The 27,047-nt window shown below is 40.5% G+C and overlaps 1 protein-coding gene across 23 annotated transcripts in view; it reads left to right on the top strand.

Moving 5' to 3' along the window:
• The first annotated feature begins 6,352 nt into the window (after positions 1 to 6,352).
• LOC123760692 (nuclear receptor coactivator 2) overlaps positions 6,353 to 27,047 on the top strand; it is a 562,651-nt gene continuing 541,956 nt past the window's right edge. For 22 of the 23 annotated variants that reach the window (XM_069328371.1, XM_069328357.1, XM_069328359.1 and 19 more), the window contains exon 1: positions 6,353 to 7,271. In XM_069328371.1, the coding sequence (XP_069184472.1) occupies positions 7,246 to 7,271 (26 nt within the window). In that variant the 5' untranslated portion in view covers positions 6,353 to 7,245. The remainder of the gene's footprint in view (positions 7,272 to 27,047) is intronic. The other variant, XM_069328360.1, reaches the window with a different exon arrangement.

The following is a 27,047-nucleotide window of genomic DNA, read 5'->3' as shown; positions in this document are numbered from 1 at the left end:
TGCAGCTTTCAGGTCTCTGGGCATTTCTTAGTTCTTCTAAATCTGAATTAATTTCTTTAATTTGTATGTTTCTAATAACTGCATTAGATAGTCCAAAGTCATAATCAATGTTTTATGATTTATAAATATAATCAACATATATATACTATTATGATACGTATACAATACGTATATTTGGATACGTATATGTTGATTCGATATCGTATTCATCCTACGTGCAGTACGTCAGTTTACAAGTGTATGATATATCCATTATTGTGCAGTGATATACGGGGATATTATACCAGTGTTAGTGTCACCCTGACCCCCCCCCCCCCCCCCCCCCACCCAACCCACAGGCCGGGCAGTTCCCGCTCACCCCCCACTTCGCCTCCCCACCCACGAGGCCACCTTGCCACCCACTACCTGGCCACCCACTACCGCGCCACACACCCATTGCTTGGTGGGTGTATACCCACCCATTGTATTGGCAAGTAACAGAACTTCAACCTGTTCCTCCAGGCATCCAGGCATGGCGCATGTCATAGCAGATACCCAGACTCCATTCATCTGAGTGGTAATTGCCATGTCCAGCTGACCATCCCTCCAGCCTCCGCCCGTCGTCCATCGTCCACCCTCCCACCCAGCGCCCGCCCATGTCGCACACTCTCAACAGACAGCCAGGCTGTTGATGAGCCAAGATAAGCCATCAAGCTGGAGGTAGACAAGGCCGATGTCAGACATGTGACTAGTGTGACAACGTTCGCTGTATCCGGTCGAGTGACGGTCACATACGCAATCATTTCCACAACGGAACCAGATGTTTGGGTTCTGGGCGCCCTCCCAGGGAGAACACCAATCAACAGCCTACACCGTCCGTCAGGCAAAACACCTCCCAGAGCTTCATTCCCACAGATAATTTATTAGAAGCTATCAAAACGACATCGGCCACAACCTTGCAACACATCCCTAAAGCAGCCCGCCCCCATGCAGCAGCCAAATTATCCGCCCTCCTGAGAAAGGTCAACAACTCTCCTGGAGCGACCCAAGCATGGCACAACCTCCTACTGTTTGGCAACATATGTCTGGCCACCCCGGCAAGGAAAGACAAAACCTTAGCTGCCTCAGTTATCAAAGCCATAAATGACTTTCCCACCCGCCAAACACACACCGAAACTACGACGTTGGTACAACATTCGAACAAGTTTTAACACCTCCTAACCAGTTATAACAACCAATATAGCAAGTTGTAACAACGTTCTAATACGTCATAAACACGTTAAGCCAAGATGTAATAACTTTATTACAAATTGTAACAAGCGGAAAATAGAGACAGTTTCGGTTTGTGTTTCCAGGGCAGGGAGGACAACCAGGTGCCCCTTCCGACTTGCGTGAGAAATACCCACGGCAGGAAAAGCCACAGTGGCGTATCTGAGACATCAAAAATCAGACCATCAGTCACCAAGAAAACAGAAGAGGGAAACACTATAGGCACAATAAGAGTCGTCACCAGTGAGGACTCAATTGCTGACAGAGATGCTACAACAGCTCAAGCCATAAGGGGCAAACACCCACCCAGGGCTCGGCGTAAGGACGACATTCTACAAGTTGGGGCTACTGGAGCAGAACCTCTCTGGGTGGCCGAATCTGTGGTCCATAAAGCAGCCTTGTCCTTCCCAACAGGATCAGCAGGTGGGACCACAGAACTAAAACCCAACCACATCAAACAAAGGCTCAGCCCTGCACTGGGTGACACTGCACAGGGCCTCTTGGTGGAACTAACCAGATTCACCAACATGTCTAGCTAGCAACATACCAGGGACCATAAGACCTACTTTGTTAATCAGGGGCTTTTCATATGTGATATTAGCAACGAAAGCTCGAGCTGTGTGAGCTGCCGCCTCACACCCTTGTAGAATGCCGAACCCGAGCTGTTTAGGCTTTAGCGTGTTGGCCACTGTCTCCTTAACTGTTCTCGCAGCAGTATGGGTTCGAGTCACTTCTGGGGTGTGAGTTTTCAGTTGCATATAGTCCTGGGGACCATTCAGGCTTGTTCGCATTTGTGTTTCTCACGTGTGCCCCAAAGAATGAGGTGATTTGATAAAATGCTATGCCCAAGATTACTATCCGAGTGCCGGCCGGGAAGTGGTTCATATAGCTTCGGCTATCACTTCCTTTTATCCGGTCGTGATGGTCTAGCGGATTAAGGCGTCCTGTATATACCAGTTGCGTTGCTCCTGGCAGTATGGGTTTGAGTCACTTCTGTGATGTGAGTTTTCAGTTGCATATAGTCCTGGGGACCATTCAGGCTTGTTCGCATATATATATATATATATATATATATATATATATATATATATATATATATATATATATATATATATAGCCTTCGATGTCGGCTCGAATATATAAATATATATATATATATATATATATATATATATATATATATATATATATATATATATATATATATATATATATATATATATATATATTTATATATAATTAGTTTTATTTAAAATTTGTATTCAAAAAAGGAGTTACATATAAGGTACAAAGATGATTATCATAAGTTGTCGAGTTCCTCCAGCTCCTCAGATGGCGGGCAGGAACCCTGAATGCAGTGTGCATTTCCCCTCTGTATCACACCGCTGAGGCGCTGGAAAAGCAAGCTGGAAGCTCTAGGGGTATCTTGTTGTTTCAATTAGCTTAGATCCCAATTCTTTCGAAAAACTTGTGGTACTCTTACCCCAGGCGCCGAGTGTGTCAGAAGCAATGGGGACAAAACTGTAGTGGTGATCCAGTTCTCTGTACTTATGGGACTTGGCTGATTACCTGTGAGTAGCAGCGTCGGTTGTGCAACACTGAAGTCAATGTAGGTGTTTGCCAGGGTTGTTACACCCATATAATCACATATAAACTGCTTGCCATTCTTCCAGGGGTTCACTGTGATACCATCTGGGCGACCAATAAGAGCAGCAGAGTTATGGGGCGTTAGGTAACGGGGCTCTCTCTCAGCTGGGCATCCAGCTGTTGTGAGGCTCCTCTTTTATATATATATATATATATATATATATATATATATATATATATATATATATATATATATATATATATATATATATATATGTCGTACCTAATAGCCAGAACGCACTTCTCAGTCTACTATGCAAGGCCAGATTTGCCTAATAAGCCAAGTTTTCATGAATTAATATATTTTTTCTAATTTTTTGCTTATGAAATGATAAAGCTACCCATTTCATTATGTTTGAGGTCAATTTTTTTTTATTGGAGTTAAAATTGACGAAGATATTTGACCGAACCTAACCAACCCTACCTAACCTAACCTAACCTATCTTTATAGGTTAGGTTAGGTTAGGTAGCCGAAAAAGTTAGGTTAGGTTAGGTTAGGTAGGTTAGGTAGTTGAAAAATAATTAATTCCTGAAAACTTGGCTTATTAGGCAAATTGGGCCTTGCATAGTAGGCTGAGAAGTGCGTTCTGGCTACTAGGTACGACATATATATATATATATATATATATTTAATGTTGTCTTTGCTAGATTATTAAATTTATAATATATATATATTATATATATATATATATATATATATATATATATATATATATATATATATATATATATATATATATATATATTTATATATATATATATATATATATATGTCGTACCTAGTAGCCAGAACGCACTTCTCAGCCTACTATGCAAGGCCCGATTTGCCTAATAAGCCAAGTTTTCATGAATTTATTGTTTTTCGACTACCTAACCTACCTAACCTAACCTAACTTTTTCGGCTACCTAACCTAACCTAACCTATAAAGATAGGTTAGGTAGGGTTGGTTAGGTTCGGTCATATATCTACGTTAATTTTAACACCAATAAAAAAAATTGACCTCATACATAAAGAAATTGGTAGCTTTATTATTTCATAAGAAAAAAATTAGAGAAAATATATTAATTCAGGAAAACTTGGCTTATTAGGCAAATCGGGCCTTGCATAGTAGGCCGAGTACGACGTTCTGGCTACTAGGTACAACATATATATATATATATATATATATATATATATATATATATATATATATATATATATATATATATATATATATATATATATATATATATATATATATATAATATATATATTATAAATTTAATAATCTAGCAAAGACAACATTAAATATTTCGAGTAGAAAATGCAGTAGCAATGCGACCATCAAGGTGGCGGAAGATACAGTGCTGTAAATATTGCTTAATAAGTTGAGATCTCGTTTGTGTTGTAGAGATATCTCTTATCAAGAGAACATATATCTTGAGTGGACAAATGGTTCTTATTGAGATGATAACATGTAATGAATTAAGATATTTGACGTATAAATATACTGTGTCTTATATAATGGGGAAGATGAAATACGACACGTTGCAGAAGAGATGCTTAACAGGGAGAAGGAGTCAGGGATCTCTTCTTTTATTCTAGAGATGCTTCATGGGGTCCCTCCCTCCTGATTATCCTCAGGTAGTCCCTGTGACTACCCAGTCCCTCCTGATTATCCTCAGGTAGTCCCTGTGACTACCCAGTCCCTCCTGACTATCTTCAGGTGGTCCCTGTGACCACCCAATCCCTCCTGACTATCTTCAGGTGGTCCCTGTGACCACCCAATCCCTCCTGACTATCTTAAGGTGGTCCCTGTGACCATCCAGTCCCTCCTGACTATCTTCAGGTGGTCCCTGTGACCACCCAATCCCTCCTGACTATCTTCAGGTGGTCCCTGTGACCACCCAATCCCTCCTGACTATCTTAAGGTGGTCCCTGTGACCATCCAGTCCCTCCTGACTATCTTCAGGTGGTCCCTGTGACCACCCAGTCCCTCCTGATTATCTTCAGGTGGTCCCTGTGACCACCCAGTCCCTCCTGATTATCTTCAGGTGGTCCCTGTGACCACCCAGTCCCTCCTGATTATCTTCAGGTGGTCCCTGTGACCACCCAGTCCCTCCTGACTATCTTGAGCTGGTCCCTGTGGTCACCCTTCTACCCAACATTGGAGGAGAATGGACTTGATATGCATATGTATTGCTCTCCTGAGCTACACACAGTTGCTTATTTGGATATCCCCAAGGAATATACATGCAAGTCCATTATGTATTCTGATCTCCGTGTTAGTGAACATGGCTTGCTGAATATAGATTAGAAAGAATTAACTATCTCATTGTGTCTTTTTGTGGTACGTTTGATAATAGTAATGGATATATATATTGACATGTTTCTTTCCTCTTGATGAGCTTCTTTCATATGAAATTTGCATGGCAGAATCTGGTTCACGTTTGCTTTGATGTCATACAAATCCTTGATACGTTCAAAGTATTTTAGATCATTATTTTTATTTTATAATTTAGTTTAAATTAATAATGTTCTCGTATTTAAAATTCCCTGAATATTCAGATATGCAAAGGATTCCGTGTAGTTCTCTCTCACAGTATTGTTTAGTTATACAGTACTTATCTTTATTCTTCTTTATAATCCCCTTTAAATATATTGTATTGACTGGCAGCATTAACACTAATGGGAAACGTCCCCAGTCGGGGAATGACGTGTCTATTAAATGGAATTTCTACTTTACTTGTATCTTTATATATTGTATGTTTGGCAAATTTATTATTTATGAATATTAATCAGTGGAACTGAAGCTGCAAGCCTACACACTGGAAAATCTAGACCAATGTATAGAGCAAGTGGCTCAAGAAGGTGGAGTCTCACGAAAGACTCGTGCATACTTACTTGCTCATAGAAAATGGGATCTACCAGGGAAACAGAACAGGTCCACTGAGTAAAATTAGCATTAGCCATAATTCAGATTACTTTACGACAAGTTTTAAGCTGTACCTTCCGTTGCTAAATTAAATTGTACAATAAATCATTAAATTATCATCACAATATAAAAGTAACAATGCGTTTGATGGAACTGTATCACCCAATGAAAGTAAAACCGGTGTGGCAACAAGTACATGTGTAGTCGGCGGCGTAGGGTCTCCTCGAACGCTCACGAACCCCACCGGGATAAACAAGTGACTTATTTCTTTATGTTTCAACTATTTTTATTTTGTTACGATCTCTCCAATCCAAAAATATATATACATTACTCCTATTTTACTCAATAGTATGTAGACATTTTTTCCTTATTTGTATTTGTAATTTGCTATAATTAAGTCTTTTAAAGATATTTCTACAAGCAAATATATAATAGTGTGGTTTTAGTGACAAGAGTTGATGGTGATAGAAGCGAGCGAAATACTAATTTCATCGGACACATGGTCGAATAGTTGGATTTCGCTGTAAAGTTCTCTGCTCACCAGTGTCTGACGAACGATGTGAGGAGGTGGTCGGTGGGCTTACTGGTGATAAAATGTGCTGCTTTTGCCCTCAATTGGGTGAATTCATTGGTGATAATGTGCGGATGTGATAGCACAGTGTCTACTGTAGTCCTTATAGGCGGTATTAAGTGCAATATATTCGAAATGGTAGTGAGCAGAGTGTGAGAAAGGCAGGCGATGGTGCCAAGTCACTGAGAGAGGTGGTGGTGGTGTGGACAAGTTGTAACCATCAAACCTTCCTCTATCAGCATTATTCACCAGCTGGATTACAACACCTGGTTGTGGCCTAGACTCTGGGATTATGATATTTATTGAATTATTTATTGCAACTATTTTATATTAATCCTTTGGGCCGAGTGACCATTGCTTGTGAAACGTGTAGAAGCAAGTGTAAAGAGGATTTTAACTAAAAAAAAAAAGTATACTTTTTTAAGTGGTGTTATCGCTGTATGAACCGTGCATTATTCCGTGTGGTCATCAGTTAATGTAGTGCGTTTGTAAACCTCGCCAGACTTTGTGGTGATTGGATTGAGAAAAAAAACTAGATAAGAAAACTTAACTGGCCAGCTGTAGAGGGAAACTAACTTAACCTCTTATGTGATTAAAGGAAAATTACCACGAATCCAAAACGTGTGTATTGAATTTATCCACAAGTTTAGCATACTACTAGTACTACCCTCCAGTGTTAGTAGAGTCGCTACCAGAGTGTGTAGTGTCAACCAAAGTGCACTGAAACTCTTGCTCAACTAAAGATTATTTTGTATCTTAAGTACTTTTGGTTTAAAGGGAAGATATATGCAGTGCTAACTGGAATGATTTTATCCGGGCGAGCGCTAGCGGGCGCCCTTACCATGGTTCCCACTGCAGTCATCCATGACAACCTCTGCTGACTATGTTGGGTGAGTACCTCTCACTATTTCCAGAAGCCTTAAGTTGCATTCTGTAGCGAGTATTGTTTGGAATATTTTATGTAATAGTACATCATCTTTAATCAGTCAACTTGTATGGAATGTTGCTGGCTGGTAGGGTGGCGGAAGAACACGTATGTACTTACCTCATCTGCACTGCGCAATTGGTGTGAAGTAGTGAATTTTTTTTTTTGTAAGTTTAAAGATGTTGCACAACTCTCGCAAAGCTGGAATTCTGAAAAATAGGTTCTGATGTTAAGAGTAGTTGGCCGCGTGACTTGAAAATGTGGCCTCTGCTTATTGGATTTAAATTTGTTTTTATTGAAAGTTGGCATTATGATTATATTTGTATAAATATAAAAACCTTTAGTTGGTTTTATTTGATGTGAGGGTTATGTTCACAACTATTTTGAAAAGGCCAAGACAAGCTGCAACTGTAGTTTGAGAACACAAGGCACATACAAATTTATAATATAGTAATCAAGGTAAAGGGAAATACCTGTTGTAACCTAATTAATTAACTGTGGCGTCTTCCTCTTCAGTTAGTCTACACATTACAATTAAATAGAAGATATTTTGATGACATTCAATGGCAGTAAATTCCAAAATAAAATCATAATTTCCTCATAAAAGCTTTTCCTATAAACATTGTTTCCCTTGTGACTGTAAGGCAACATTCTTAAAGGAGGCATAGGCCTAAGGGTCAATCCTCTTGGTAGTCTCCGTTTGATTACATAACCTTTTTGAATTACACTACAATGAAATGTAAGCTACAGCTGCTGAAATTCATTCCTCCAATAAAATATTACATATAACAACAGTACAGTATACCTTCAAAATATCGATCATTACCTGTCAAGGAATTCAAACAGACCATACTTTGTTCTATTAATAAATGAAATACAGCACTGCAATTGGAATGAAACAGCTTGGGACACTGGGTAAAGCTGCTAATTCAAATAAGGCCCTAGTGTATCAACTAGACAACTCTGATCTCAAATAAGGTAAGCAAATAGGTTGTAAAATGTATTCTTATACAATGGGATGGTAACATTGACAAACCTTCGGCTTCCTGTCCTCGTCGAAGCTACTAGAATGTTAGTGGCCATTAGGTAGTGGAACAAGGTGTGTGGAAACTACTTCCATTTGCAAATTGGGAATCAGGTACAGTAGTATACTATAACATCCAGAGAATTAAAACAGAAAAAGTCACAGGTTTTGAGAGCCTTATCAACCAGAATGTTAGTTCTTGCAGCTTGCACTCCAATATAGACACTGCAGCCTGGTTGATTAGTCATTACAATTATAGGTTTTTACCATATTTCCCCTGTTATGGCCTCACTTAACCAGTAACCATGTTCTTTTCATACAACTTTCTATATGGCCTTAGTGCTGCCGCCTCTTACCAGATCCAACTCCAAGTCAGGGTTAAGTTATTAAGAACGGAGCAGTAATAGACAATCCAACTGGAATGGGGGAATAAATAACACCAAACAAAATCATTACCACATGTATTTCAATCTGATGATCAACTAAATACACCTATTACTTATATATACAGCACAGGTAACACCGTATTGGTCACTGTCACACAGGACACTACAAAAGAACTTCTGGGGTCTTATATCATGGCGAGTTTTCCGTTGTACAACACTCAAGGTTCCTTCCCTAATCCTTTCTTCTAAGGTACTCATGCCGGCGAGTCAAATTTTCTCAGCAATTCACGGGTCAGTCCGTCCACAGAATTATCATTATCACAAACTTTCTCTAAAAGTTTCACCTCTAACAAGCTTTAACTTAGAGGACAGACGTACGCTAATTCCATCTCGTACTACCTAAGTACAGCTTAGGTGAGGATGCACACACACACACACACACACACTAGAAATTTTCAGGAAGACCTTCACTAGTCAATGAGTGGTTATCTTGAGGTTATCTTGAGATGATTTCGGGGCTTTAGTGTCCCCGCGGCCCGGTCCTCGACCAGGCCTCCACCCCCAGGAAGCCAGCTGACTAACTCCCAGGTACCTATTTACTGCTAGGTAACAGGGGCATTCAGGGTGAAAGAAACTTTTACCCATTTGTTTCTGCCTCGTGCGGGAATCGAACCCGCGGCACAGAATTACGAATCCTGCGCGCTATCCACCAGGCTACGAGGCCCCCTAACTAACAGTTGGTGGCTAGAATTCAGTCCCAGCAAGTGTAAGGTGATAAACATAATGAAAGTGAGAAAGGAGATGGTCCACGTCAATTGAAAAATGTTTGCTTATGAGCATATCTAAGGAGATGACGTCTACAGGAATCGCAGAGTGAAAAAATATTGCAATTATATCCTCCCAATCAATCCCATATCTAACACCGAAGGTGCACAAAGAGGATAATACTGGCAGTATCTGGAGTGCTGGCAAATATTTTAACATTGTTTAGAACCCTAAATCAGGACACCTTCAAGGCAGTCTACACAGCCATTGTAAGACGAATACTGGAATATGCAGCACTGGCCTGGAATCCATATACGTATTGTGACGCATAAAACCTAACCGGAAAAAGTACAGATGTTTTAACAAGATTAATGCTAGAACTGTTAAACTTTGGGAACAAGTTCAGGGAACTGGACCTCACAAACCTGGAGAGAACAAGCATGAGCACAACATACAAGATACTGACAGGAATAGACAAGGTGGACAAGGACCTCCTTAAATTGAAAATGAAAGCTGGAGGTACAAATGAAGAAAATACTTGTACCCTGTTTGGGTATTCAACAAGTGGAATACATTGAAAGACGTTATGGAAGTCACCAGCATCCACAACTTTAAGGCCAGATTCGACAAAAAAGTCAAACATCAGATTAGTTAAATTATAAAACCGCCAGTAAAAAAAAAATAAGACTAATAGGCAAGGCATAAAAAGCTAGGCCTCGCTTCCATCTAGTCATTGATAGGTAAGCACAAACACGCCTCTCCCCCCCCCACACACACACCCAGCCTACTTGCTCCTGACCCCCCCCCCCCCCCACACACACACACCCAGCCTACCTGCTCCTGACCCCCCCCCCCCCACACACACCCAGCCTACCTGCTCCTGACCCCCACACACACACCCAGCCTACCTGCTCCTGACCCCCACCCCCCCACCCCTGCAGCCTACTCCCTAAACCAGAACTAAATCTCTTCTCCCCCAATCCCTGCCACTTACAATCCACCCCATGACTAACCAAAATAAGCCTAATACCTCCGCACCTAGGTCTGTGCCCATCAGTTGCTGTTGTTTTAGATTCAGCTACTCGGAACAAAAAGTTCCAAGTAGTACGGGCTATGGTGAACCCGTTGTGGACTTATCTGGCACAGGAGCGGGGCTGTAACCTGTAACCTGTCCACCAGTCCTCTCCCCTACCCTTATACTTTCCCTCTAGCATTCATCTACCACTTCATCATACAATAAACCCCAGCCTTATATAACCCCCAGCCTTGTATAACCCCCAGACTTATATAACCCCCAGCCTTATATAACCCCCAGCCTTATATAACCCCCAGACTTATATAACACCCAGCCTTATATAACCCCCAGCCTTATATAACCCCCAGACTTATATAACCCCCAGCCTTATATAACCCCCAGCCTTATATGACCCCCAGCCTTATATGACCTCCAGCCTTATATGACCCCCAGCCTTATATAACCCCCAGCCTTATATAACCCCCAGCCTTATATAACTCCCAGCCTTATATAACCCCCAGCCTTATATGACCCCCAGCCTTATATGACCCCCAGCCTTATATGACCTCCAGCCTTATATGACCTCCAGCCTTATATGACCCCCAGCCTTATATGACCCCCGGCCTTATATAACCCCCGGCCTTATATAACCCCCAGCCTTATATGACCCCCAGCCTTATATGACCTCCAGCCTTATATGACCTCCAGCCTTATATAACCCCCAGCCTTATATAACCCCCAGCCTTATATGACCCCCGGCCTTATATGACCCCCGGCCTTATATAACCCCCAGCCTTATATGACCACCAGCCTTATATAACCCCCAACCTTATATAATCTCCAGCCTTATATAATCCCCAGCCTTATATAACCCCCAGCCTTATATGACCCCCAGCCTTATATAACCCCCAACCTTATATAACCCCCAACCTTATATAACCCCCAGCGAGACGAGAGATATCAAATAATATACACATTGAAAATACTGGAGGGCCAGGTCCCAAATCTTCACAGTAAAATAACAACATACTGGAATGAACGCTTTGGAACACTATAAACATCAGATGTCCACGGTTGTTCAACACCTTCCCAGTTGAGTATAAGGAATATTGCCGGTACAACCGTGGACATCTTCAAGAGAAAACTAGATAGTTTTCTTCAAGAAATGCCGGACCAACCGGGCTGTGATGGATATGTGGGCCTGCGGGCCCTCTCCAAGCAACAGCCTGGTGGACCAACCTATCACAAGTCAAGCCTGGCCTCAGGCCGGGCTTGGGGAGTAGAAGAATTGCCAGACGTATCAAACTTCAGCCTTATATACCACCCCCTCCCCCACCTCCCTACTCATGGCAACTACTCATAACAGTGGAAAATGTCCGTATTTACTACCAATTCCTACTAACTGGTTCAGGATATTTCAGTTTGTGGCGTGGTAGAATTATTTTATTAAGAAAATTGTATTAAGTTTTTATTAAGGTTATTTAATAATTAAGATTATTAATTAATAAATTAATGTGTTAATAAATGATTAATTTAATTAATGGACTGATTTAGGTCCATTAATTTGATATTTATGTACTAGTAATAGTAGATTCTCCTCAAAGTTACCCTTAGGCCTTCTTTCCGCTGATTTAGTTGATTTTGAAGAAGTTAGCCACAGTGAAGCCTCATTGGTTCCGGTTGCTCACCACTTCCTTCCAGATGAGCCTGAAGTAATACAACTTTGTAAACATGGCATCTCGAGTTAGCTGTTTTAGCGATCTCTCTGACATTTAATTAAGCAATTAAATAATTATCCTTGTTCAGTGTTTTATATTTTATATAAATATAGATAATTAAGGAGGATAATTTATATAATTATCTTCCTTTAAATAATTATCCTTGTTCAGTGTTTTATTTTGTTTTAAAACAATATGCAGGTAATCTTATTAAGTATACGCTTAACTGCATATTATTTTAATAATCTAGTCTTGTACGAACATTCTTAGGTATTGCTATTGAAATTTAAGTGGGGTGGGGACTTTAAAGTTCCTTAACCATGGCATATTCTCAGTCAAGCTAAAATCAAAATTGTCTTCGTATAGTCTTGCAACAAGTTGAAAAGTTTGTGTCCTTGAAGTATTTCAAGTGAGGCGCAATGTTTTTGTTTAGTGATTGTGAGATCGGATCTGGCAGATTTGAAATACCTTTATTTCTAAACTGACACTTTAGTAAACTGTTATTCCTTGGTTTTACATGTGTTTTTATAGGACTTCTACGAACTATTTAGGATACGTGCTAAATTTTAAAATTCCATAAGAGGCTTTGCATTTTGATATATTTCATTGTATGGTATATAAACCGTATTAAACTAGCCTTTGCTTAGTTATTCCTTTCGTTAACATGCACAAAGAAATCACATTAACGTGTTGTATCAATGAGGAAATCAGTAGAACCAAAAAGTAGGAGTCATGGGAAGGATTCAAACCTATGCTCTGGGTTCTCCTCGGTACTTTTTTTTTTATCTTTTTCGTTAATATGTTTTGAGGAAATTTATAGCTGTTTGCCAATGTTTTTATCCACATGTATTTTATTTAACAATAGCACTCAAAGCTGAATATTCGCTTGTGTATGTGGTGACAAATATTGGCTTACTATAGTTCATTTGCGCACTATACTAGGCCTAGAAATGTTAATATTTGGGGTTTAGGTTTATTTTTCCGTTCTCAATAAAATTAAAAGTACAAAGGTAAAATTTTCAGTAGGCCATCACTACATATTATACTTTCAAGTGTGATAGCTTTGAGAAGAGCAAGATTATCATTACCTTTCTTGGTGACGGGTGTGTACTTAATCTACATATTGTACTTATAATAATTATTAAGTACAATATATATAATAAGTACTATCATTTTGGGAGGATGGGTTGGTGCATTCACATTCATGGGGTCTCACAATAATAGGCAGAATTGTATCCTAGAAAGCATGGACCGTTATGTCTAAGCCAGAACGATTTTGAACATTTTCCAATACAGTATATCTTTCACGCTATATTGACTCCGTGAATTACATAAGCCTAGTTTTATTTAGTCTGTAGAAGGCAATATTGAAGAATTATTCAGCCTATTCAACTTGTTTTGACCATTACATTTTCACCGAAAAACCGTTCTTTTGAAAACGTTGAAAGACCAAAATATTCCTTGGGAGTTGAGGACTCATTTATTAAGTTTGCTAAGTTACCGGATCAGCTTGTCTGTTATAACTTCGGGCAGCAAAGACAGTCTCACAGACCAGACAATCACTTGGGAACGCTGGCCATGGGTCAGGCAGCCGGAGGAGAAAAAGAACTCGAAATTGTTGACAGGTAATTGTTGCTCATTTGTGTGCGCAATTTTCCATTAGGCTCCATTTCCATTAGGTATAAATTACTAGTCACTTCTGGAAGCCAGCCTAGCTTATACGTGCATGTAAAGATTTGGCAACTGCGTATGGTAGGCATACTAGCAAATTACAGTGTGGAATCTTTGTGGGTAGTGGCTTCCGCTGGGGGTTCCTGTGCGCCCGTCGTTCCTCTGGCGCGACCCTCCTATCAGAAATGGTAGCGACCTCGCCTCACTACCTGCCCGTCTCAAGTGCTGACTAATAGCTTCAGACCAACCATGTTGTTGAAAACGAAGTTAAACTATTATGCTATTAAGATTTATGGCAGGGCAATACTCATCATATAGAAGGCAACTCCTTGAAACAACTGCAAGTTTAGTAACCAAGTTTAGTGCTGAAAACATTTGTTGCTTCATACTACGCTGGTAAACATAACATGGCATTGTATGATAAACTGAAGAGACAATCCTAAGTTTATTAACCTATTTGTGGAATCCATAAGGTTTTGCATAGCAAATCCAACTTGATTAATAAGAAAGAACGGAAAAGAGATGTAGAGTCTAGACCCTTATGCGACTGAGTTGTAATTGCTTTGCTGGATTGTAAAAGTTGTCACAGTATATAGTAACAAAGATATAAACACTACTATAAGACGACACCTGAACCGGTGGTACAACCCTGAACCAAGAACAGAAATACACAACACTTCCAATAAAATTATATTACAAATCAATCATGCATACGGAACATAAAGAAGAAGAAATAATAATGAAAGAAATAATCCGTAAAGGAGTAAAAAGCACAACTCCTTACCAAAGCATAAACCTAATCATATACTGTACTATAAAACAATGAAGACCAGCGATCTCATCAAAAACAGCCCAAAGCCGACGGAGAACCCATCACAGCAGTCGAACGTGGTATATATGTACACTTTACACACACACACACACACACACACACACACACACACACACACACACACACACACACACACACACACACACACACATATATATATATATATCCCCATGAAGGAAGTAGCCTTCAATCAAAGTACATAGGTATGACGTCGACCACGGTCACGAGGCGTTTGACCTGTCATCTTCAATCGGGTGCCGCAAAAAAATCACAAGAGAAAGCCCATGATATTACCCTAACAAGAGAAATGTTTAAAAATACAAATACTTGCATAATAAACAAACCTCAAAATGTGAGAAGATTGCAAAGTCTTGAAGCCATTCACATGAAAGTCGAACAACCTACAATAAATATCCATATAATGGAACTATTCACTGTACCCATCATGAGAGTAAGAACAACACCGGAACGTGAAGATTGACGACACTGCTCAAAACGCCACGCCCACTACACCTGATTAATCTTTGTAAAAAAAATAGCTTTATTCTTTACCCTTTACGCCATATACTTCACTCCTTTATGGCTTATTCTTCACTATCTTTATCCCTTATTCTTCATGCCTTTAAGCCTTACTCTTCACCATTTGTAGGTACCTGACCCCTTAACGGTATAAACCCAAAACACCCAGAACAGTCCCTTCACTTGAGAATGAACCATGTAGGTTCGAAACGTGCAAATTTATAATAAGTGTAATACATTCTAAAGTGAATTATTCTTTTAGTTTACGTAGAACAAAGTTGACATTTGGAGAAATCCTCTTCCAGTTAAACCAAGACGCAAGAACACTAGTCAGAGGGATAGAAGCCCTAAACAAGGAAATAATCAATACAGAATATGCAGTCATATTCAATGAAACATTTCTAACTGAAAACCTGCTACCAATAAACACACACACGCACACGCACACGCACACACACACACACATACACACACACAATAGCAAGAATAATCATATCGAAAGATTTAATTTTTAATGACACAATAAAGTAGCTGTCATAACTATAAGAAAAATTACAGATTGGGTAACTAGAACCTTTCAAACAAGAGGTGCCATACCATTATATATTTTAAGAGACTAGTGCTTTCTGGGGTGGAATATTCTTGCACACTAACACTCCCGTTCAGCGCTAGAGAACGTACAAAGTTTTTTTACTTCCCGAATCCACTCAATAATGCATATAAATTATTGAGACTGCTTAATCTATTCTTTATAACGCAGGCGAGAGATTCATAATAATTTACACTTGGAAAATATTAGAGGGACCCGCTCTAAATCTGCACACGGAAATAACTCCATATGAGGCCAGGTGGCATGGCAGGATGTCCAAAATAACCCCGCTGAAAAACTGGGGTGCAATAAGTACCTATCTACCTGTTGCGCTGAGAGACAATTATATTAACACTCTCCCTATAAACATAAGGGGCATTACTAGCCGATTACTAGCATATCGGATCAACCGGGCTATGACTCATACTAAGACTGCAAGCAGCTGTGCCTAACAGCCTGGTTGACCAGACCACTAACCAGGAGGTCTGGGACTAAACACCATGGATTTTGGTCCCCGGAACTAACAACAGGGTTCAACATCCTCCCAGCGAGCATAAAAAATATTGCCGGAACAACCGTGGACACCTTCAAGAGAAAACTAGATAGTTTTCTTCAAGGAGTGGTGGACCAAACTCACAAGTCAAGCCTGGCCTCGGGCCGGGCTTGGGATGTAGAAGAACTCCCGGAACCCCATCAAGCAGGTATCAAACAAGCAGGGAAAGGTGAATAACAGATAGGTGGGAGGGTTTGCTGTGAGGGAAGGAGAGCTAGCAGGTAGGGCGGGAGGGAGGGAGAGAGCGAGATGACTTGTGGGTCGGTGGTTGGGCGGGCGTGTTAGTGACGGTGTGAGTGGGCAGGAGAGGGAGGGAGTTATTGTGACACAAAAATACCAGTAAAGCTACTGATTCTTGCCCCATCCCGTGGTTGGTCGTCTGTTAAGAGTAGGAATAATAGATGGCGACTGAGGTTATGTTGTTCTCTCTCCCTGCTGCACACACACTTAGTCGTGGTCCAAAAGGCCCGAGTTCGATTCCCGACAGAAACAAATGGGCAGAAAACTTCCACCGGATACTGCTGTTCACTAGTAGTAAGTAGGTACCTGGGAGATAGCTGCTACAGGCTGCTTCCTGGGGATGTGTATGTGTAGAGTTAGTACATTAGACGACCAATGGTTAAAAAGGCTGAGTCCAAGAGGTAATAGCTGGATCCTGCAGGTACATATAGTAAACACACTCTCTTGATGTGTTATATTATTATATGCCTTAAATACATTAATATTCATATTTGCGTAGTGCAGTCGATATAAACAGCCTTTCAAATAGTTATCACAGCGCAAGTGTGTCCTTGGAAGAAGTGGAACCCTCGGAACCAACTACGAGTAAAATGTAGCATTATATAGTACTGATCACACTGAAATGAATATGCAAGCTAATTCTTGTGGCATCCTATGATCCACCCAGTCAACTTGTCACCTGCTTATCCATCCATCCATCTAATGTACTATCGGCTTTATCCAACCTGTCCTTTGATGAACCATCCATCCAACCCGCCGTCTGCTTTTATGTCCATCCCATCTCCAGCAGCAGATGGCAGAGGCAACAGCATGATAGAGAAGGTTTTTTCAGGCTAGGCAGGCGAAGGAGGGAAATAAATTTTCCAAAGCTTTTCAACTTCTTCTCTTTAGCCGATCTCTTTCGGCTTTCAAGAGACAACTTGATAATCCCCTCCAAGGGGTACCTGACCAGTCGTGCTCTTGGTCGCTACGTCAGGCTGCGTGCATCGGCGTCCAGGAACCTGTTATCCAGACAGCCAACCATGAGGCCTGAAAGGAGGTCGGGCCGCGGAGACATTGATCCTCGGAACCAACTCAAGGTAAGCTCTAGGTAAGTTAGCTTTGCCTTCGGGCTCTCTTGTGAGATATGTGACACATCGTCCGCTTGTTGCACAATTTTTGGCCATTAATCCCCAGGGCGTCCACTTGAGTGTGGAGTCTTTACGGAAGGTTAGTACAGTATTTTATTATTGTTCTTGTCAACTTTGTTCTCATTATTAATGTTCACTACGTGTTATTGGGATGGTAATAATGGGTGTTGTGTAGGGATGAATGGGGAGGGTGATCGCCCTCAGGGAGCCGTGATCGCCCTCAGGGAGCCGTGATCGCCCTCAGGGAGCCAGTGGCCAACCTGAGGACAATGGTTATAGCAAGGATGGTGAACTAGAATGGCTGTATCAGTACTTCCTCTAGTTATTCAAACTCTGCTGGCAACATGTATGCTAATTTTGTCACGGCAAGCAGGCAAGTCTAGTATATCCCCGAGGCAACTGTCAAGTTCCCTTTCCTTTCCAGGTAAAATATTAGAAGGACTGGTGCAAAATGTGCACACGGAAATAACACCACACCAGACCAGGAGGTATGGCAGGTGTAGAAGTAATCTCGTTAAAAGCAAGGATGCAGTAGATATAGACCACTATCAACATTAAGGTCCCAGGACTTTTAATCACTCTCCCTGCACACATACAGGGCATAACAGGCTGACCTCTCCCAGTGTTCAAAAGAGAACTTAACGAATGACCCCCCCCCCCCCACCCAAAAAAAAAGACGTGATCGACCAGGCTGTGATTCATACGTCAGACTACAAGTAGTCTATAATTACACATGAAAAATATTAGAGGGGCAGTGGCTTTGTAATATAATCCGTTTTGAAAACAAAGGGTCCATATCAATTACACGCTGGACAATTTTTTTGCAAGAAGTGCAGAACCAACCGGGCTGTAGTGGATACGTGGGCCTGTAGGCAGCCCCAAGCAACAGCCTGGTAGGACCATGCTCTCACAAGTCAAGTCTGGCCCCAAGCTCGGCTTGGAAAGCAGAACTCACTGAAGAATTCCCAGAAACCTATCCAGGTACACTCCAGGTTATGAAAATAACTTTACATAACTCAATTCTAATGATCAAATTGCAGTCTCGAAATGGTTAAGATGCTAACGATGTTTGGGGCCTTTATTAGGGTGATAATTTTGGTTTGTAGTGATAACGATTGGGAACGGTAGATAGGACAACTATGGCGAGACTAATTACGGTGATTAGTAGTTTGGGAAAAATAGTTATGGCACGATAACAATGGGTGGATGATAAATTAGGATGATGACGATGATTGGGTGGTAATTAGGATGATAACGATAGTTAGGTGGTAGTTAGGGGGATGTAGGTGGTGAGGACTGGGAGCGAGCCCCACCTCCTGTCGTCGGCCAGTAATCAATACAACGGCGCCTCCCTCAAGGTCCCGCTGCTACCAAGACTTACCATCCTGCATGACGCACCCTATGGCCAGCCATCCTGCATGACGCAGCCTATTGCCCAGCCATCCTGCATGACGCACCCTATTGCCTAGTCATCCTGCATGACGCAGCCTATGGCCAGCCATCCTGCATGACGCAGCCTATTGCCTAGCCATCCTGCATGACGCAGCCTATGGCCAGCCATCCTGCATGACGCAGCCTATTGCCTAGCCATCCTGCATGACGCAGCCTATTGCCTAGCCATCCTGCATGACGCAGCCTATTGCCTAGTCATCCTGCATGTCGCAGCCTATTGCCTAGTCATCCTGCATGACGCAGCCAATTGCCTAGCCATCCTGCATGACGCTGCCTATTGCCTAGTCATCCTGCATGACGCAGCCTATGGCCAGCCATCCTGCATGACGCAGCCTATTGCCTAGCCATCCTGCATGACGCAGCCTATGGCCAGCCATCCTGCATGACGCAGCCTATGGCCAGCCATCCTGCATGACGCAGCCTATGGCCAGCCATCCTGCATGACGCAGCCTATGGCCAGCCATCCTGCATGACGCAGCCTATGGCCAGCCATCCTGCATGAAGCAGCCTATGGCCAGCCATCCTGCATGACGCTGCCTATTGCTTGGCCGTCCTGCATATATATTTCCTCTCTACAATGAATGATTGCCTATGGTTAACATAACACACACAACTTATGTAGGTAATTTTCGCGTGGCACATTTCAGCGATCCCCTACGTGCTTGATGGGGTTCTGGGAGTTGTTCTACTCCCCAAGCCCGGCCCGAGGCCAGGCTTGACTTGTGAGAGTTTGGTTCACCAGGCTGTTGCTTGGAGCGGCCCGCAAGCCCACATACCCACCACAGCCCGGTTGGTCCGGCACTCCTTGGGGAAATCTCTTGACGATGTCCATGATTGTTCCGGCAATATTTCTTATGCTCGCTGGGAGGATGTTGAACAACCGCGGACCTCTGATGTTTATACAGTGTTCTCTGATTGTGCCTATGGCACCTCTGCTCTTCACTGGTTCTATTCTGTATTTTCTTCCATATCGTTCACTCCAGTACGTTTTTATTTTACTGTGTAGATTTGGGACCTGGCCCTCCAGTATTTTCCATGTGTATATTATTTGGTATTTCTCCCGTCTCCTTTCTAACGAGTACATTAGGACAGCTTTGAGACGATCCCAATAATTTGGGATCTTTGAGATGATCTTATGTACTGTATACTGCATTATGTTACTCGGTAATTCGCTTTATAACAAACTCCTGTTTCCAAAATATTATTTACTCAGCCTTTCCTGAATCTAGTCTTCATGACCCAGTGTTTCTTGCTCTATTGTGTGTTAATATATTTAGCACCTTATTAATATATCCATTTTGTATACATCAGTCATATGTTCGCTTTCTCTTCGTCTTTTTAGTTAATGTAAATTAAATTTTATTTATCTCTTCGTTAGGGAGATTTATAATACCCGGAATTAGAATTAGTCATCTTCCTCTGTACATTTTCTGAAGAATTTATGTATATTCTATAGTATTATACAGCATAGGCTATTGACAATGAATTCTGCAGGATGCAGCCTGTTGCCGAGGTATCCTGTATGGTGACGCTTGATTTCCAGTCATTAGACATGGCTGGACAATGGAAACTACCTTGAGTTGGTTCCCTTTCTCAAACCATGCCTCATGGTTCGCTGTGTAGTCAACCAGCTTGTTAGACGATACTGCCCGCAGTCTGACATATGAATCGCAGCCTGGTTGATGGTACACATTAGTGTTTATAAAGTTCTCTTGAATTTCGAAAAATGTCTGCAGTAATTAGCCTAGCCTATTGTCTTTTTTGCCCTTGACAACGCTTCTATTTCTCAGCCATACTGAATGAAACTCTCCTATTGCTTTGTCATTTCTGCATTATCAGCCTTATTGACTTAAGGCTGTCTTATTGACTTAACATATGCTTAGCTGCATGTATAAGACATACTCATCGTACTATCCATTTTCTGTTGCAAGTCGTGGTGCATACCTATTTCGTGTTAATAATTTTATAATTTCGTGCACCAACCCTTCCCCCCCCCCCCCCCGACTGATTAATGAATGTCTGAAGGACCCCTCCACCCCAACCATCCTTGATAACGGTCCACTGCTCACTTGTCATGCACGCATTGGATACTATGCCCAGTCCATCCGTTTAGCATCTTAGTGTTTTAGAATTGAAATTTTCACCAAATTGTATTCATCTGGAGGTGATATTCATTTTAAATATGCACATGATTAGATATAGAGAAACATGAAAATATATTGTTGGATGTTTGAAGGAACTCGAGTTTGTTCGGAGAACTTCATGTAAGAAATTATGGAGTTCTTGCTGAATCGTAGTTGCAGAGCACGCAGAGAGAAAACTTGCATGGGGTGATTAAGACTTGGGCCTAGGCTGAACGTTTTCTGCACCTTCTCCAGGTCAGTAACTTTGGTTTCCATCCTTATATGGAGCAATAATATTCCACCCCTAGAGGAAACTAGATCTAGTCTGTTAAATGTGTCATCATTAGTTTTGCATCTCATGTATGAAATTATTCTTAAATATAGCCTATCATTGGCTATTTTGTTTTATTGCGGTTGCGCCTTTTAGTTTATTGTTTTCTTTAAACGTAGGCCTAAAATCTTCTGAAATTATTAAGTTAAGGCCTACTCTGATTTCTTTTACGTTTTATTTTCATCGTATGGTTGGGATATGATTTTAAAGTTTTTCTGTAGCCTGCGGTTAACATTGTTATTACTTCTATGTTTTCATAAGCCTTGATCATATTGTACAGTTGCTTCACTGAATACCATACTGTATACTTAGCATGCCTTATGTCACAAGGTAGGGTTGCAAACTCTTAGAAATGTTAGATAACAGTAGTCTACTATAATTGGTCTTTGTCGAATACGAGCAGTTCTAGAGCAAGTTCAATACCCCTAGAGGACAGCTGTTTAAACGTGTAGTGCCCTGCTTGAGGCTTACATTTATATATAATCGTTTTCTTCCCGGTAAAATATATCGACTGGAGTAGGCCAGTGAACCCCCTAAAAAAAGTGTATCCGTAAATAGTATTTGAATTATTTTTAAGAACAGGAAAACCGGGTTGTAATTCATCAGTGAGACTGAGCAGCGGCGTCGTGGGTTGGTCTGACAGCCTGGCTGACCGCGCCACCAACTAAGAGGCCTGGTCAGAGATCGGGCCGCTGGGATAGTGATTCTCTAAACTAACTCCTATTCCCTCTCCCCGGAGCGAAGGAAACTGGCAGCGGTGCATAATGACTTCAGGAAAAGTTATCTCAATTTGTTAACAAAATAAATGTAAGACATGTGGATTACGAGAAACAATAGAGATATTCGATCATATGATCTGTATTTAGAGATGAGCGCTTGCCGACTAACAACAACAATAGCCTAACTCATCAGGCAGTCACCATCTAATATGCATTGTGGGAGAGTTAAGAAAAAGCAAGGCAGAAGTGGGAACCAGTACGCCGTCACCCTCCTCTATTGTTTGTGATGTGTGTATATGTATGTATTAACACGATGTACTGAACGGGGTGAGAATAGCTTGAGCTACCTCATCCCTTTGTGTGTATTTTACATCAATAAACTTATTTCAATTTCACCTTCCTCAGCTAGGAGATTGAGGGACGCGTGGCCTTGGCCTCCTTGTGTGCTTCAACCTATCTCCATTTTATTATTAATCGGTGATGCTATTTTTCTATAAATTGATCACTGAAATTCGGATTTATTATTTCTTGGATAAATCCTTTAAAGTATCTAGATTTGCCTCAAGCGGGTTGCAGTAGCCATTAATATGCAACATCTATGAACAGTAGTTTTTTGTCAGTCAGAACACCACGCCATTTGAATCTGCTGCTACTGTGAATGGTGTGTTGGGCACCTATGTCTTCCCACTTGATGCTGCCTTGGACAATGCGTTGGCTTTTGTTTCTCAGTACATTTTACTGCAGGTTTTGGTTGACTACCTTGAGGAAATTTACTACTTTGCTTTCTAACATGATTTGATTTGAATTCCTTAATGTGTACAATTCACACGAAGGAATTTCATTCACGTACAGGTACGAGAATTTTATTCTAGAGAATGCAGGTTTAAAATCTTCAAGATATCTAGGAGTAATCATGTTGGAAGCCCTTAGTTTTAAAGAATACAATAAAGTAGCTGGCACGACTAAGAAAAATGACAGGTTGGATAACAAGTACCTTTCAAACAAGGGATGCCATACCATTGATGATACATTTCAAGACACTAGTGTTCTCTATGGTGAAATGTTATTGCGCTTCGATAGCCCCTTTGATAGGTACTCTGAGAGAGAGAACTCTATCAACATCAGAAGCCCGAAAATCTTCAACACGCTTCCACTACACATAAGAGACTGTACTGGCCGACCCCTCACAGTGTTCAAGATAGAATTTGATAAACACCTCTGTAGGATACCTGAACAACCAGGCAGTGATTCATTCGTCATACTGCGAACAGCCGCGTCCAACAGCCTGGTTGACAAGTTCACCAACCAGGAGGCCTGGTCGAGGATCAGGCTACAGGGACGTTGAGCCCCGAAATCATTGCAAGGTAACCGAAAGGTAAGATAAGCCACAAGTTAGGTACAATAATTTAAGTGTTTTATAAGTGGATTCAGGCTGGAAAATACCTTTGCACACTCCGGATCAGTATTATGTTTAGCTTATATAGTTTCTTATTTCTATAGTGTAGTTCGACTGCGTTTTATACGTGGTTGCCGTTTATATATATATTTGTTCATTTCCTAATGCAGTAGCTGGAACTTATCCTCATTAAAAAATCATGTTATTTTCTGTGGCCCATTTAAATACCGGATTAATATGAGAGGTTTGGTGTGTCCTCTGTATTGTGTACTATCTTGAAAATCCTAGTTTCATCTGCAAAGGGTGATACACTACTGTGGTTTGTGTCCAGTCTTATGTTTGAAAGAGGGGAAGAGAGAGGTATCTTGGAGGGGACTTGAGTTTTTCACAATGGCACACTCTTCAATTATGGTCATCCAGACCCGACCATGTTATTCACGTACCCTTCATGATTCAGAGTGCAAAGTAGGGTGAGACTAGCCCCAGGCATCTGGCCTCCAACCTCGGACAGACAGACATATATTTCCATTTACAGATATAATGTAATATATATAATTGTGTGTATGGCCTCTATATATGTGCTTTTGGTGATGGTAGACCGAAGGGTAGCCATCTAGGGCAGAGCCGTGTCACAACGAACAGCTATCGATTTTGTGCTTGTCCTGCTCCCGTTTTCCCGGAATGCGTGAAAACGCCGCCACCACACTTCCGGGAACTTGTTGGGCGGCCTATTAAACTAGATTTCCTAAAAATCTTTTGGCCGAGAATTATAAACTCCCGTTTGTTTTTCCGGGTGGAAAGGAACGAGTCTCTATTGGGAATTCTCTTCAGCTCGTGACTCATGGGGAGCCCTATCAACCTACCCTATCCCCGGGTCTCGCCAGCAGTTGTGAATGTAAAGAATGACAGCATTTACGTTTGCTTGCTTGCTTCTATTCCGTGCAGTTGGCTATTGTATAGGTGTTGGTTTTCATCTATTAGTCATTTAAATCGTTCAGGGATAGTTAGGATAAGCATTGTAAAACAGCCGTACACTCAAAAAGGAGTAACCAAACTTGTCTCAGTCCCGAATTAACTATCATAGGACCGAATTAACAAATATACACCATCTTAGGCATAGGAAAGTTTTTGGTTGTTCAATTTATCTTGTCTGCTTCAAAATTAATAGTTCAAAATGTGAACTTTTTAGACCAATAGATGCAATAAGTTCTGTAATTTTTGGATTTATCATCGCGCTTCTTACCAAATGCATTCAAGGATCTTGAAATTCTCCATAAATAGTGTTGAACCTTTGTTATCGAGTTATTTAGCACATTCTACAAAGTCTGATTTCGTATGGCATTATTTTAGTGCAGATTTAGAGCAAGTCCCTCATAATATCTCCCAAATATAGATTACGATTACTCCCACCTCAAAAATGTATTCCGGCACATTGTCAATATTGTCCTCGGGCGTGAAAAATAAACTTTTGTTTCTTTGTTGTTAACATCGTAGAGTTAGGATACTTGGCTTATCCGTGTCTGTGATCATTATTCTTGTTTTTGTTACTTTGTCCCCTTATCAGAACTATGCTGTTTAGTTGTCCAGGTGGTTGTTAATCTGTGTAGTTTCGAAGCCACTTTACTGCTAAAGTTATTCTCATTAGTTCATCCTAGATCTTTACTACCTTTGGTCCCATATGTCAGGTGTTTTTACGACCCTTGATGCAGGAGATGGGCCCAATCCATGATAACAGTTGTGGAGGGTCACCTATCCTAGTGAGGTGCATACCTGGATATGCTTTGTGGATATAGCATACCCGATAGCCTAGCCTATACTAGACTATCAGTGTTCTGTTTACTGCCGCTGTATTGCTATTAGTCTCCGACCCAGCTATCATGAAGAGTTTAGTAGCCTTTATAATTTAGCATTTTTGTTTATTCTAGTGTTTATGCTAGTGATTTATAATTGCTATATGGGCGTAAGAGACCGAACCGCGAAGGATCCCAGGAACCATTGAGGGATACCCAGTAGGCAGGCAGGTTTCTGGATTGGTTTAGTTTCAGGACATTTCTTGGAAATTCTAGCAACGGAAAGCCTCATTGACTTGCAGATGGAAGCTAAATTTGGGTTATCCATCTACATCTTTTAAATTGTGTGCGTATCTACAGGGTGATCAGACAGTCGTGCATCATTTGAATGACCACTTTTATTCCCTGAAATAAACATAATCTTGGTAAATGTTAATTACTATCGCAAAATATATCATTTAATATATATATTAAATTATATATATATATATATATATATATATATATATAGAGCCCGTAGCAGCGAAACCATTAAATACGAAAGTACTTAAGGAAATTCCTGTTTCAATTCTTCCTCCATGGTCTGACACTCACATTTTTCATCACTTGTTAATTTATGTGATTTACACATACACACATACTTATATATATAATATATATATTATATATAAGTATGGAAAGGAGTACCACCTCTGGCTAGAAGAAGGGGAACCCTTAGTCTCGGAGGAAATCACACACAACGCATTAGAGGGAATGTTTAGGTCCCCTCCAATTCAGTTTGTGTGTGTGTTTTTTTCTACCACCATATATATATATATATATATATATATATATATATATATATATATATATATATATATATATATATATATATATATATATATATATATAACACACAAACTAACACATATTACACTGACACACAAAGGTTCCTGGGGACCATTCAGGCTTGTTCGCATATATATATATATATATATATATATATATATATATATATATATATATATATATATATATATATATATATATATATATATACACAGGTTCTTAGTTAGTATGTATATATAATATATATTCCTGTATGTTGTACCTAGTAGCCAGAACGTCGTACTAGGCCTACTATGCAAGGGCCGATTTGCCTAATAAGCAAATTTACACATAAAGGAACGTGTAAGAAAAACGTAAGTTTACACATAAAGGAAATTTGTGAGTAAAATTTACACACAAATTTCCTGAATTTATATATTTTTCTAAAAAAATTCTTATGAAATGATAAATCTGTCCATTTCATTATGTATAAGTTAATTTGTTTAAATTTGAGTTAAAACTAACGAAGATATATGACCGAACCCAATCAACCCTTCCTAACCTAACCTATCTTAACGTAACCTAAACTAACACAACTAAGTCAATAATTTATGTTCTTATTATAATATAATATAATAATTCAAATCAACTAATTGGAAACAATTTATTGTAAAGAAAATC

This window comes from Procambarus clarkii, chromosome 21 (genome assembly GCF_040958095.1).
Source record: "Procambarus clarkii isolate CNS0578487 chromosome 21, FALCON_Pclarkii_2.0, whole genome shotgun sequence".
Classification (NCBI taxonomy): Eukaryota; Metazoa; Arthropoda; class Malacostraca; order Decapoda; family Cambaridae; genus Procambarus; species Procambarus clarkii.
The sequence above is the reverse complement of the archived record's forward strand: the minus strand, read 5'-3'. Positions and strand labels throughout refer to the sequence as shown.